Raw genomic sequence first — 13,280 nt, forward strand, 5'->3', positions numbered from 1 at the left:
CAGCATACGCTGGCGTCCACATAACACATTAAACAAGCGATGCAAACCCTGCTCCCGACGACAGAACGAGAGAAGCCGCTCAGTAAATTCATTAAAACCAGCAGCACCGCACCCGACCATAATATAAAAGTCATTAAAAAGTTTATTGCGAAATTAAACACATATATTTTTTTTATAATTCCAATCGCGCGGTGAGCTTGATCCTCGCGAACACCTGCAAACTTTTCAAGCATTAGTAACGGCGTCGTGATCTTTTTTACTCTCTCGCTCCACGCACAAATTTCATCAGCTCCATTCGAAAGTTTGCCCGGCGCAATCAGTCAGGTGCGAGAGCGGTTCCGCGCGAAAATTGCACGTGTGCTGCTGTAAAAGGTAAACAAACCTGAAAAAGAGCGTGGGACTCGAGGATGGCCCTGAAGTTAAACGAAAATCTTTTTCCTTTACATCTAAAAACATTTTTTAACTATACCATATAGCGTACGTTTGACGTGATTGTTGTATTTGTTCCGTATTTATATTATTTTGTCTGGTGTAATAATCACAAATCAATATTGTTGTTAATAATTCGCGGACCCAATGAATTTGGGGTAAGTGTCGTTGTTATCAAAAATATTATATGTAATTGTAATTCATGGAATTGTATTACAGTCCCGTTGGTGAATTAAACCAGTCTGTCTAAAAAAAATATTATTATTTGGTCAACCCTTCCCCTGCGACCAAACTACTAAAACTGGCTATTCAAATTTTTTTTTAAAACCTCTAGCAAGAATTGCAAGTTCAATAAATTAAATTTTAGAATATTTTCTTAGTATATTTTATATTTCCTCATACAAAACGAATCGCATTGAAAATTATCAGGCACAGCAGTGAGACTGTCTCGCAGTTCAATTAATAATAAAATACCACAAGAATGTTAATGTGTGATCAGTGCGAAAGGCAGCCAGCCAGCCAGCCAGCCAAATAATCGTGGCGCCAGTCAGTCTTGATGCCCACCTGTGTGTATCTTTTGACTGTGATACATAATAGAAATCCTGCGGCAGGGTTTTCAACTCTCTGCACCTGCACGGCATATTCTTTTATCACAGCCTCGTCCCGATCATCGGATCAAGCGAGTTCCCACCGAAGTGAGCATTTTTTAAAAGAGACCTAAGCTTACCTTTTTGAATTTCATTGCACAGAATTTACAAAGGAAGTCTATTTGTGGGTTACAATATTAGAGCTACCATATCTCAAGCAAATATTTTGAGAATGTTTTGAGATGTTAAGGATTTATCCGGTTCTTCAAAAAGGTTGATCACTTCAATTATTTAATTGAATAACTGCAAAAGTAGCATGGTTCAAAAGGGCATTATTAAGATATTGAAATTTGTGTATGGTTCATTTTAACATTTGCCACAGGACAGAATAAGATTTAGAAATTAATTAATCTAAACTGAGAACGGGCAGAATTTCTCCCCTTCTCATTAAGTGTAGTGCAAGTCACGGGTAATGACTATTTAAGTTCAAATTAGTGAAAACTTGGCACTCGGCACCGTAATGTATTCTTGGAAGTTTAGTAGCTGAAACGGTAAACAGACTCGAGCTAAATTTTGGCAAGGAATTCATTACATCAATTTTGGCTACGTGGTATCATAAATTCCCGCCCGGCAGTTTTCGCAAGCTCCGCGAGGATTTTGTGCAAGAGCTAACAACCTGAACAGTCTCGCGAGTAAAAAATCAGTGCCCTTCAGGAAGCGCCGCGTCGAGATTGAGTGCAGGTGTTCGCGGCAGTTACAATAATTAAATAAACGGCCTTTCAGCAGCGAGAGCGGCACTGAAGACTCGGCAATTTGGTGCGCGATCCAAGCGACCCAAAAAGCTGCAGTCTGATGCCTATCTCACTGCTCTGGCCGATATTTCTCAAAAGCAGGAAAAGATTGAAAGAACTGTGACCATGTGTTTTCTAAAGCTCCTGAAAATTTCCAAAAGATGTGAGCGTTCACCTGTGGGCTGGTATTTCTATTATGTCCGCACATCTGTTTGGTTATATTTTCAAAGATCCCCTTTATTATAGAAGAAGGTATTTACAGCCACGCTACCTTAAGGCAGTGCAGGTGTGATCCAGACACCACGTCGCCGCACCAAAAGGAAGCCTCTCTTTTCTCTCCTCTCTGCTCATTCACACACACTAAAATAGTGCGCATATTTTACACTTGTCTCGACTCCTCTTTCACCGGCGCACCGGCGGCCCAACCTGGTAACGTCAACAGGTGATAAACCCGGGCAGCGACGGGATGCACAGATTAGGAATGTTTGCCTATTTGCTACTCGAAAAGCAAACACATTCGTCACTAAAATCGACACATGCGTAAATAATCTTGCAGGTGTTTTAGAGTTGACATTTTAAACAAATGGAATGTCAACTGTGCGTTGAGGTATTATCTTGCGTGAGTAAAATAATAATGCAGCCTATTTGGAGAAATGTATTCAAATATTTGCTGGCTTTTTCCAAGCTTGAACCTATAGAACTGCGGGAAATAAAAGACAATTTTTAAGCACGCATTTTGTTGAACAGCAACAAAATAAAAAAAAGAGAGGGAATTTATTTTGTACTATCAAAGTTACATTTTATAATATCTGTATGGCTAATATAAGGTTTAACTTTGAAAAATGTTACAAATTCCATAATTTTAAAAGAAGGTTTATTTAAAGTATTTGAGAAGAAATAAAGAACAACGCTTTTTACAAATAAGCAGGGGAAAATGAAGTAAAAAAGACTGATAAATATATAATCAAATTGTTTATATAGGAGGAAAACGTTTTGGATATTTTATGATTAAATATGTATTAGTTTATCGTCCTGGTCCCGGCAAAATTGCGTAACTTTCAACAAAACCAAACCCGAATTTCCTTGTTGCAAGAAAAGGTCAACAATCAATTCGAAAATGAAAATTTGGGTGTTTGTTGAACGTTGCGCAATTTTGCCGGGACCAGGACGTTATAACGATTGGATTAACTAAAGCGGCAATAAAAATACATTTTTTTAAACTACTTCACTTACTGAAGTAAACCACTCTTGGATAATTAATTTAAAAAATTCGAGATTATCCTGAAATATTTTTTTCTTTTCACTTAACAGATATAATACTAGTAAAAAATATACAGGACAACTGAGACCTACAAATACAACAAATCAATCAATTCTTCTAGTTTCGGATAGATCCTGCAACATAACACCAGTGGTGCTACTTGTAGAGGTTTGATGCTCTTGCTTCGAGAAAGCTCTACATACCCTCCACTTAGCGATCGACTTCCTCACTTTAGGGTTGAGAAAAACGCAGAGAATAAAAACAAAAGTTCCTCGCGAAGCGTTGATGATGTCGATTGGCCGAAAGAGCCACTTTGGTTCATTGTTGCACCAGGCTGAAATCGGTTCAAATACCCAAGTTGCGCCCATTAAGAAGAACAGCTTGAAGTACATCATGGCCCTGAAGAAATTGTCAATTTTCCTTTTCGAGTGATAAGTTTAACTTCTCACCTCTGTCTATCATCATTTCCAGAGTGGCGGATGCTGTTCGTTCGTTTCATTTCTTTCTTGGTTTTTAGACTAATCTTCGTAATTCTATATACGGCGAATGCGATGAAGAAAATGTTCAACAACATCATAACGAGGATTAATCCGTGAAAAAAGATATCCCCGACGTAGACAGGTCCTTAAACATTTTATGGTTAGTTACTTTTTCTAATATATATTATAGCATGCAAAAATCAACGAACCGTCTTTGAACCAACAAGATGGCTCGCCAAATCCAGGATAAAAATGACCTGAGGTGAGAGTATTGTCGCATACAATAACCACAATGCACATAAGGACTGGGAAGAGGGTTGAATACATGGCGTAGACCCTAAATCTTCGATTTTGTGAATCGAATCCAGAGCCAGTCGATTTCTTGAGGATCCTGAGAGCGAATTAATATATTTTTGGCATTTTTAATTTAATACAAATATTGCACCTGAAGGTATAGAATATGTCGAAGCACATTACGTTAAGCCAGAAGAAGGAACTGAGCATAAAAAAGTAGGTGACATAGCCTTCAAATTCAGATTAAATTATTAACGCGATCGTTAAATAATCCAGTAAAATACCAGTTATTTTGCACAAAGTTTTATGCATGGAGTGTCCCACGAGAGATATTACTGCAAGCCCAGCCAACCCAGCCATCAAAGTAAAGGACTGACAAGCAAGATTCCTTCCGTGGAGATTTTTATATTCAGGTGTTGACAAAATTACAACGAAATTAAGAAACAGCATCACGGCAGAGATCAGTATTAGAACGGTGATAAACATCTGGTAATGATCTTCAGGCTGGTCGAAACGACACAAGAAAACTGCGTTTCTATTTTCTCCGGTGTCCTATCGGGAAACAAATAAATTACTAGTTTTGCAAAATATTAAAAGTAATTATTATATTGATTTTGCAATGAATTCTCCTATTGGCAGTTAACAAGGAAGAAAGAAATAAATTATATAAAAAACATTACACGCTCTCGTATAGGAAAGCAATTGTTTCGGCCTCACAGGCCTCAGGAAAGAATTTTAAATCAGAAAACGTCTGCCTCAAGCATTGCGAGTCAACGGCTTGGCACATATTTTGGTAAACTTTTACTTTAAACAAGTAGGAAAAATACTTTTATAAAACATCTTACACTAATGCAAAATTCACTTGGACTATAAGTTTCGTTGTCACTCAAGAAAGTGAGCTGGCCATTAGCTGACAGAATATAATCATTATATTCATCCTCTGGTGTGTTATTATAGACATCTGATATAAGCTGACAGTCAATCTCTTCGTCTAGTAGTGTTATAACGCTGAAGAGATGAGTCTCAACTCTTCCCTCACCAAGTTGAACTTGCGTTTCATTTGAAATTTGTTTCAAATTGTGCTTTCTGAGCACATCTGGACAAAATATTAATATCAAACAGTAGCGTTTTAAGCTAATGTACCTTCTGGACATTTTCTGAAACAAGGCTTCAGATGGCATTCGCAGACGAAGTGTTTGGATCCATTAGTCCAGGTAGATATATTGTTGTACAGAACTCCTTTGATCACCAAGCTTCCATTCTCTAGTTTGGAACCCGTCGGCAACTCGAGATCTAAACCTTTCGCGCATCTTTCACTGTGGACTTGGACACATGCTACGTAATTCAAATGAAAAAACACAAGCAGTATGCAGTAGCAAAGTCCCTGCATCTTGCCGCACAGACACCGCAAACTGTTGTTAAATAAGGAAGTCATAATTTGTAAAACACGTACTTTTAAACTTTCTTCATACATCCGCAGAGAATTGACGTTGACCAAAGCTGATAAAATTTTGTTGGCCGCGATAACAGATCTAAAATATTGAATTTAATACCTTTTTTCCTGATTAAATTCAAACATATTTTGAGGAAATTGGTTCATATTGTAGCTGCCACTAGAACAAAAAAATTTGATATAATTCTTTTCTATAACCAATTCAAAATTAAATCAGATTTTTTAATATTTTTGTTGTTAAATATTGTCTATAATTTTTTAATTCAAGTGATAAATGTAATCAATTAAAAATTAGAATGGCTCGATTTTTAGTTATCAAGAGCCTGTTGACTCGCATTGTTAAGGCACTTTCAGGAGTGTCAAAGCAATGTGAGGTATTTGAGCAATTCGGAGTTCTAATACTGGCTACCTAATGTCAGAGATGGCAAAAAGTGGTTAGTTTAGTGACTCGAAATGCTCAAATTGCTCAACGGGCTGGGAGGCGCACCGGCGCCAACTCGCTACTTGCTGGTTTGCACCTTTCCAGCATGCGTGATTTGGTTTCACGGGACGAATGTCTAGCGTTTCAATGCAGTTCTCGGTGCGGAGGCAAGTGGCCCTTGAGTGGGCCCTGTGCGGCCTGGTGCGCCCATGTTATCCGTTCGCGGTGTTATTGGGACCCGGGTTTCAGCATTCGTGCTAGTGCAGTGCGCGCCCTTCCCGGTCCTCGGACAGGGACAAAAAGAGCATTAATTAATGTAAAAAATACTTTTGACCTGGTTCATGATTAATAAGAAGTGTTAATGTAGTAAAACCTCAATGTGCTTTTATTAATTAACAGTTATTATAATTTATAATTCCAAAAATTGTGCACTATGCAATGTGCACCAGGCAGATTGTGTTTGGCGAAACCGTTACAATACTATTTTCTATGCAATTAATTCACTCAGAGTCCCCCTTCCTGATTTGTCCATTTACAATTAGTGTTCTTTTTAGTGATTTTTGCAAGCAGTAGAATATTAAAATAAAATGAGAAAATTTCCTGCAATTCTAATCTCGCCGTAAGATAATTTTCAGGTTCCACTTCTTACCCACAAAAATCTTTTGACTACATCCAAGCAATTTTATAGCATATTTTCGGGCTTCAAATGAGTTATTGAGTGCGCTCGGTTTTATTAATATAAGTATACACAACTTCACTGCCTTTGTGACTTTATCCTTTCATTTTTTTTTTGTAAATGTTTTCCTGGAATGAAGAGAAAATTCAAAAATTTTTTGAAGCATAGAGTATCAGTTTATTTAATATATATTGCGATATTTTATGACATTTTAGTTACGATGTCACCACTTAGAAGTAGTTGCTCCATATTATGAAAGAAACGGACTCCATCCTCGTTACTCAGAAATAAAGAAGATATTTTCGATGAAAAAAGGTTATCCGTTTCTTTCAAAATGTGGATTTTATTACATATTTTATTGCTACACGGTTACAAAATTAAGCACGTGATGTGCAATGTGCACCTCTTAAGCCTGCTCGGGAAACTTGACAAAAGTAGATGTTTTCCTATGTCGTCGGGTGTCAGGCGGGGAGACCAAAAGTCATATATCATGGTCAGGTAGGCTACTCTTTTCACGCGCTGCGTACATACCCTCGCAGATTTCGTGCCGAGAAACTGATGAGCCGCTGTGCCGCTCTCGCTCGCACGGTGTCAGTGCGTGTACTCGCCAGCGGAGGTCACGCCAGAATTTGATAGAATTTCTATTCAAAACGTAATAATAGATATAAAATTGTAACCGAAATCACTTTTTTGAAGGGATATATCAAACAGATTACAGTTACATTTAATAAGGGCAAGCGTTTATCACAAATACACATATTTTGCAATTTAGTATTAATATCATCAAACAAAATCAAGACTTTTTTTAACAAATTTACGAAATAAAAATACCCTTGGGTCAACTTTTCAAATACGTTACAAAATTTACCTTTCTAAATATCTACAAGACGTAATATAAACAATATTTTGTAGCCAGATTTTTATTTTATGTTTCCACCTATAAATTTATATTAATGTGTGACTCGCTTTATTTGTTCGCCTAGTGCATTGAACGTTTAATATAAACAACTTTTGAGATGGCTAACTTATTTTTTAGCTTTATAATCTCAACAAGCATCACGACAGAGATCAGTATAAGAATGGTGATCAATATTTTAAAAGGATCATTTGGTGGTTCATATATTGTGTCACATATAAGGACTCCGGTTTTATCCTCTCCAAGGTCCTACAAGAAAAAACAATAAAATAATAAAGATTAATTAAATGTATGAGGGGCTACTTATTAATGATAAGATATATTTTAAATATGACATTGTTTAAAAATGCTCCAAATTTTAGTTAGCACTTAATTTAGGCAAAAAGCTACTTTCATATTTTAAGTAAGATCTCCTCGAGCTAAATAGTTTCTAATCCACTGATAGGTGCACTGACATTTTTTCGCAGCATTTTCCATTGAAAATTAAGCAAGTATCCATTTCATATTATAAAACCTATTTAAACAAAAAAAGCTAATATTTCTTTGTTAAAATACTCACACCGAAGCAAAATTCGTTTGAGTGCATAGTTTCACTGACATTTAGGAAAATGAGTTCTCCCTTCGATGTCAGAATGAATAAATCACCACCACTACTATTGGAAAATACATCTGGCAATAAATCACAATTAATATCTTCGTCTAGTAGTGTTATAACGCTGATGAGATGACTCTTATTTGTTTTCTCGGCAAGTTGAATTCGCGTTTCATTTGAAATTGGTTTCAAATGGTTTTTTCTGAGCACCTCTGGACAAAATATTAATATCAAACAGTAACGTTTTAAGCTTATGTACCTTCTGGACATTTTCTGAAACAAGGTTTCAGGTCGCACTCGCAGACAGAGTGTACATTGCGGCGATCATTCCAAGTAGTGGTGATATTGTTGTATAGAACTCCGTTGATCGCAAGGCTTCCATTCTCTAGTTTGGAACCCGCCGGCAATTCTAACTCTGAACCTTCCTCGCACCTTCCACCTTGGACACATGCCACGTAATTGAAATAAAAAAGCAGTATGCATCTGCACAGGCTTTGCATCTTGCCGCACGGACACCGCAAACTAATGTTTAATAGGGAAGAAATATTATTGCATGAATCATGTTCTTTAAGCTTTCCAAAAATATCCCCGCATAGAATTGACGTTTCTCAAAAATAATAAAATTTTGTTGGTTAGCTGCGATAACGTATCTCAGATATTGAATTTTTAGATTTGCTTTTTTTAGTAAAGGCGCTGTGAAGTTCCTCTGTAGCGAATAAATTTGAGATATTTGTCGTGACACTCTTTGGCCTGTTACTGACCTGAGAGCTATGCATTTAGGGAACCAATTGAAGTGTACAAATTATTTTTAAATTTTGCTGTCTTGAATAAAAATATTTTCTCTGAAATAGTAACAGTGACCAACTGAACACTGCATATATTCATGATTTTAAAATTTCTTGTTTAACCTAATGCAAGATTAATGAAAATCAATTTTTTTTAATCTAGTCTAATATGTAGTACTTAATTTTAAATAACAATAATTTATGCAGATTACCTGAGACAGGTAAAAAAAATGACAATTATTGAGACTTTTATTCCTGTTAAAGTTTATAAATATTTGCTGGAATCTGTAAATGCTTCTTTTCGACCATTTTTATTCAGAATTAAGCATCTATTAAAAGTTCATATACATTGTAACACATATTCTTCTATAATCATAAAAGCATGGCAAAAAAGAGCACAGAGCTTGTTTTAATAATTTAAGGAAATGAAACGTATTTATGTGCAATTTCAACAAACTTTTATTTAAGCAAATAAAGTGCAGAAGTATGGATTAATTTATCATAATTATTACAATAATTTTACAAAGAAATTAAATGCAGCTTCCTCGTTGTGAAGTAATTTGTTTTTTATTCGCATTGCAACAGAAGGGTCACCATGGAAGCTTGATTATAATTTCTTCTGACAATTATGACAACGTCGCGTGGCTCTGCCTTATTTGGCAGCAATCAAGAAAAGGTTAAATAGGGTTTTCAAATAACAAACTATTTTTTTACAAAAACCGCATTAATGCGTTATTGTAGAAAGGAAAGTAGGAGAGAGCAACGTAATGCCAGGGGTGCTAATTGTAGTAATTTGATGGTTTTGCATTGAGAATGCTCTGCATACACTCCACTTTGCGATCGACTTCCTCACTTTAGGTAGGCTATTCTTTTCACGCGCGGCGGCGTATACACTCGCAGATTTCGCGCCGCAAAACTGAGCCACTCTCGTTCGCACGAAGTCAGCTTGTACTCGCCAGCGGAGGTCACGCGAGAATTTGATAGAATTTCAGTTCAAAACACGTAATATAAAAATCAAATTTTTAACCGAATTCACTTTTTAAAGAAATACATCACCCAGAGAAAAAGTACATATGATGAGAGCAAACGTTTATCAGAAATACAAATTTTGCGATTTATAATTATCATGCAAAATCGAGACTTTTTTACGAAATAAAATACCCTTGTGTCATCTTTCATAGACGGTGCAAAATTTACCTTTCTAAGTTTATATATGGCATTTTATAAATATTTTGTGGTCAGATTTTTATTTTATGTTTCCACCTCTAAATTGATGACTCGCTTTGTATTTGTTCACCTAATGCATTGAGCGTTTAATATGAAAAAACTTTTGAGATGGCTGACTTAATTTTTAAGCTTTATAGTCTCAAAAAGAGACATTTAAAAAATAAAATCAATCAATCGAATCTACTAGACTCAGGTAGATCCTGCAACATAACACCTGTGGTGCTACTTAAAGAAGCTTGATGTTCTTGATTGGCAAACGCTCTGCATAGCCTCCACTTAGCAACTGACTTCCTTATCTTTGGGTTTAGAATAACGCAGAGAAAAAACACCAAAATTCCGCGCGAAGCATTGATTACATCAATTGGTTGGAAGAACCAGCTTGGTTCTTCATTGCACCAAGCCGAAATCGGCTCAAAAAGCCAAGTTGCACCCATCAAGAAGAACAGCTTGACGTACATCATGGCCCTGAAGAAATTTTCAACTCTCCACTATGAGCGATTTTACTTCAATTCAATTTCTCACCTCTGTCTATCATCATTTCCAGCGTGCCGCGTGCTTTTTGTTCTTCTCATTACCCTCCTAGTTTTCCGACTAATCTCTGTAATTCTATATAAGGCGAATGCTATGAAGAAGAAGTTCAGTGCCATCAAAAAGAGGACTATTCCGTGGAAATATAATCCTTCGACGAGCGCATCACTGCTGTCTATAGAGAGAAAAAATGTGTTATTTTATCTTAAAAATCTTTTACTATCGAAATATAGTCAACCAACCAAACCAACAAGTAGTTTTGCCAAATCCAGGATAGAAAACACCTTCAGTGAGATTACTATCACATGTGATAAGGACAACGCACAACAGAAATGGGAAGAGGGTGGAATAAACGAAGTAAACCAGAAACCGTTGATTTTGTGAGTCAAGGCGAGAGCTTGCAGATTTCTTAAGATTTCTTTCAAAAAGATCACTTATCAGTATTTCATGTTAATGCTATCAAATGTCTTTACCTGAAAGTGTAAAATATGTCGAAACACATTATGTTCAGCCAGAAGAAGGAACTGAGTAGAAATAAATAAGTGGTGTAGCCTTGAAATTTTGATTAAATTATCCACTCAATCGTGAAAAAAAATTTCAGTCAATACCAATAACTTTGCACAACGTTTGTGCAGTTCTGTGCATAGTGTGTCCCTTGATTGATATTGCAGCAAGCCCAGCCAATCCAATCATCAAAGTAAGTGACTGGCAAGCAAGGTTCTTACCGTGCAGATTTTTAAACTCAGGTGTCAATAGAATTACAACGGAATTAAGAAACAGCATCACGACAGAGATCAGTATGAGAATGGTGATGAATATTTTAAAAGGATCCTTAGGTGGTTCAAATATGTCACATATGAGGACTCCGGTTTTATCCTCTCCAAGGTCCTATAAGAGAAAACAATAAATCATTAAAGATTAATTAAACAGTAGGAATGGCTTTTAATTAATGATAAGATTTTTGAAATATGATTGCTTAAAAATCATACAATTTTTAGTTAGCACATAGACAAAAAGCTACTTTCATATTTTAAGTAAGTTCTCCTCGAGTTAAATAGTATCTAATCCACTGATATGGACAGTCGCTTTTCCGCAATATTTTCCATTGAAAAGTAAGCAAATATCCATTTCATATTATAAAACCTATTTAAACAAAAGAAGCTAATATTTCTTTGTTAAAATACTCACACCGAAGCAAAATTCGTTTGAGTACATAGTTTCACTGTCATTTAGGAAAATGAGTTCTCCCTTCGATGTCAGACTGAATAAATCACCACCACTATTATTGGAATATACATCTGGCAATAAATCACAATCAATATCTTCGTCTAGTAGTGTTATAACGCTGATGAGATGACTCTTATTTGTTTTCTCGGCAAGTTGAATTCGCGTTTCATTTGAAATTGGTTTCAAATGGTTTTTTCTGAGCACCTCTAGACAAAATATTAATATCAAACAGTAACGTTTTAAGCTTATGTACCTTCTGGACATTTTCTGAAACAAGGTTTCAGGTCGCACTCGCAGACAGAGTGTACATTGCGGCGATCATTCCAAGTAGTGGTGATATTGTTGTATAGAACTCCGTTGATCGCAAAGCTTCCATTCTCTAGTTTGGAACCCGCCGGCAATTCTAACTCTGAACCTTCCTCGCACCTTCCACCTTGGACACATGACACGTAATTGAAATAAAAAAGCAGAAGCAGTATGCATCTGCACAGGCTGTACATCTTGCTGCACGGACACCGCAAACTAATGTTTAATAAGGAAGTAATGTTATTGCATGAATCATGTTCTTTAAACGTTCCACAAACATCCGCATAGAATTGACGTTTTTCAAAGTTGATAAAATTTTGTTGGTTAGCTGCGATAACGTATTTTAGACATTGAGTTTTGGATTTGCTTGTTTTTGTATTAAAGGCGCTGTGAAGTTTCCCTGCAGCGAAAATTTTTTGAGACATATTAATTTTAGCTGTGCACTCAGGGTGCCAATTCAATTGTAAAAGTGAATATTTAATTTTTGCTGTCTTGAATTTAAAGTTTATTTTAAAAAGAAGGTTAGAAATTACAGTGATTCATCAGACTGTTTATGTAATAAGTTTTTAAAAACGACTTGTTTAACCTGCTGTATTAGTAGCGAAAAACACATTTTCATAATCCGGTCTAAAATAATATATATTATGCTTCGTTATAAATAACAATAAATTATGCAGATTGCCTGAGACAGGTAATAATTATGACAGTTATTGAGACTTTTATTTCTGTTTAAATTTATAAATATTTCCTGGAATCTGTAAGCTTGTTTTCGACCATTTTTATCCATAGAAGTACAAGTACATCAGATCCATTAAAATTTAGTTATATATTGTAACTCAATAATATTCTTCAACATCATAAGTGCATGGCAAAAAGTAGCACCGAGCTTGTTTTAGTAATTTAGAAAACAGGAGGATACCAGGCAAGGAAAAGCAACCAAAAATATTATTTTGCCCTATTTAGTCCGAAAAAAAGCCATTGAATTGAATATTTCATTCATTTGGTATTAATTAAAGTAAAAAATGTAAGACATTATTGTATCTAATATATCTAATGTGTGATGTGATTTATTTGGCCTGTTTGCAAATATTTAGACGGCAAAGGGAGTGTATTATATCATGCTGTACTAGTTATGCTCGCAAATAAATATGAATTTTAATTCTAAATCGAAAATTGACCGAGATCACTCCATTGTTTAAGAACGTTATCCACAAAAGAATTAGGTGGCTTATAGATAAGGAAATAAAACGTAATTATGTGCAATTTCAACAAACTTTTATTTAAGCAAATAACGTGCAGCAGTATGGA

General features: G+C 35.7%; 2 protein-coding genes across 2 annotated transcripts; both read right to left on the reverse strand.

Moving 5' to 3' along the window:
• Positions 1 to 2,543: 2,543 nt before the first annotated feature.
• On the reverse strand, positions 2,544 to 5,357 carry LOC135947078 (G-protein coupled receptor Mth2-like). Its single transcript, XM_065495647.1, has 7 exons — positions 4,985 to 5,357; positions 4,687 to 4,937; positions 4,126 to 4,393; positions 3,993 to 4,071; positions 3,757 to 3,938; positions 3,518 to 3,692; positions 2,544 to 3,467 (listed from the first exon to the last, which is right to left on the reverse strand). The coding sequence occupies exons 1-7, from the start codon at positions 5,313 to 5,315 to the stop codon at positions 3,173 to 3,175; spliced, it is 1,581 nt and encodes a 526-aa protein (XP_065351719.1). The 5' UTR covers positions 5,316 to 5,357; the 3' UTR covers positions 2,544 to 3,172.
• A 3,774-nt stretch (positions 5,358 to 9,131) lies between these two features.
• On the reverse strand, positions 9,132 to 12,347 carry LOC135945956 (G-protein coupled receptor Mth2-like). The gene is made up of 7 exons (XM_065493906.1): positions 11,920 to 12,347; positions 11,628 to 11,872; positions 11,048 to 11,327; positions 10,913 to 10,991; positions 10,682 to 10,857; positions 10,434 to 10,614; positions 9,132 to 10,376 (listed from the first exon to the last, which is right to left on the reverse strand). The coding sequence occupies exons 1-7, from the start codon at positions 12,164 to 12,166 to the stop codon at positions 10,082 to 10,084; spliced, it is 1,503 nt and encodes a 500-aa protein (XP_065349978.1). The 5' UTR covers positions 12,167 to 12,347; the 3' UTR covers positions 9,132 to 10,081.
• Between the last annotated feature and the right edge of the window lie 933 nt (positions 12,348 to 13,280).

The sequence above is a fragment of the Cloeon dipterum genome, chromosome X (assembly GCF_949628265.1).
Source record: "Cloeon dipterum chromosome X, ieCloDipt1.1, whole genome shotgun sequence".
In the NCBI taxonomy this organism is placed as follows: domain Eukaryota; kingdom Metazoa; phylum Arthropoda; class Insecta; order Ephemeroptera; family Baetidae; genus Cloeon; species Cloeon dipterum.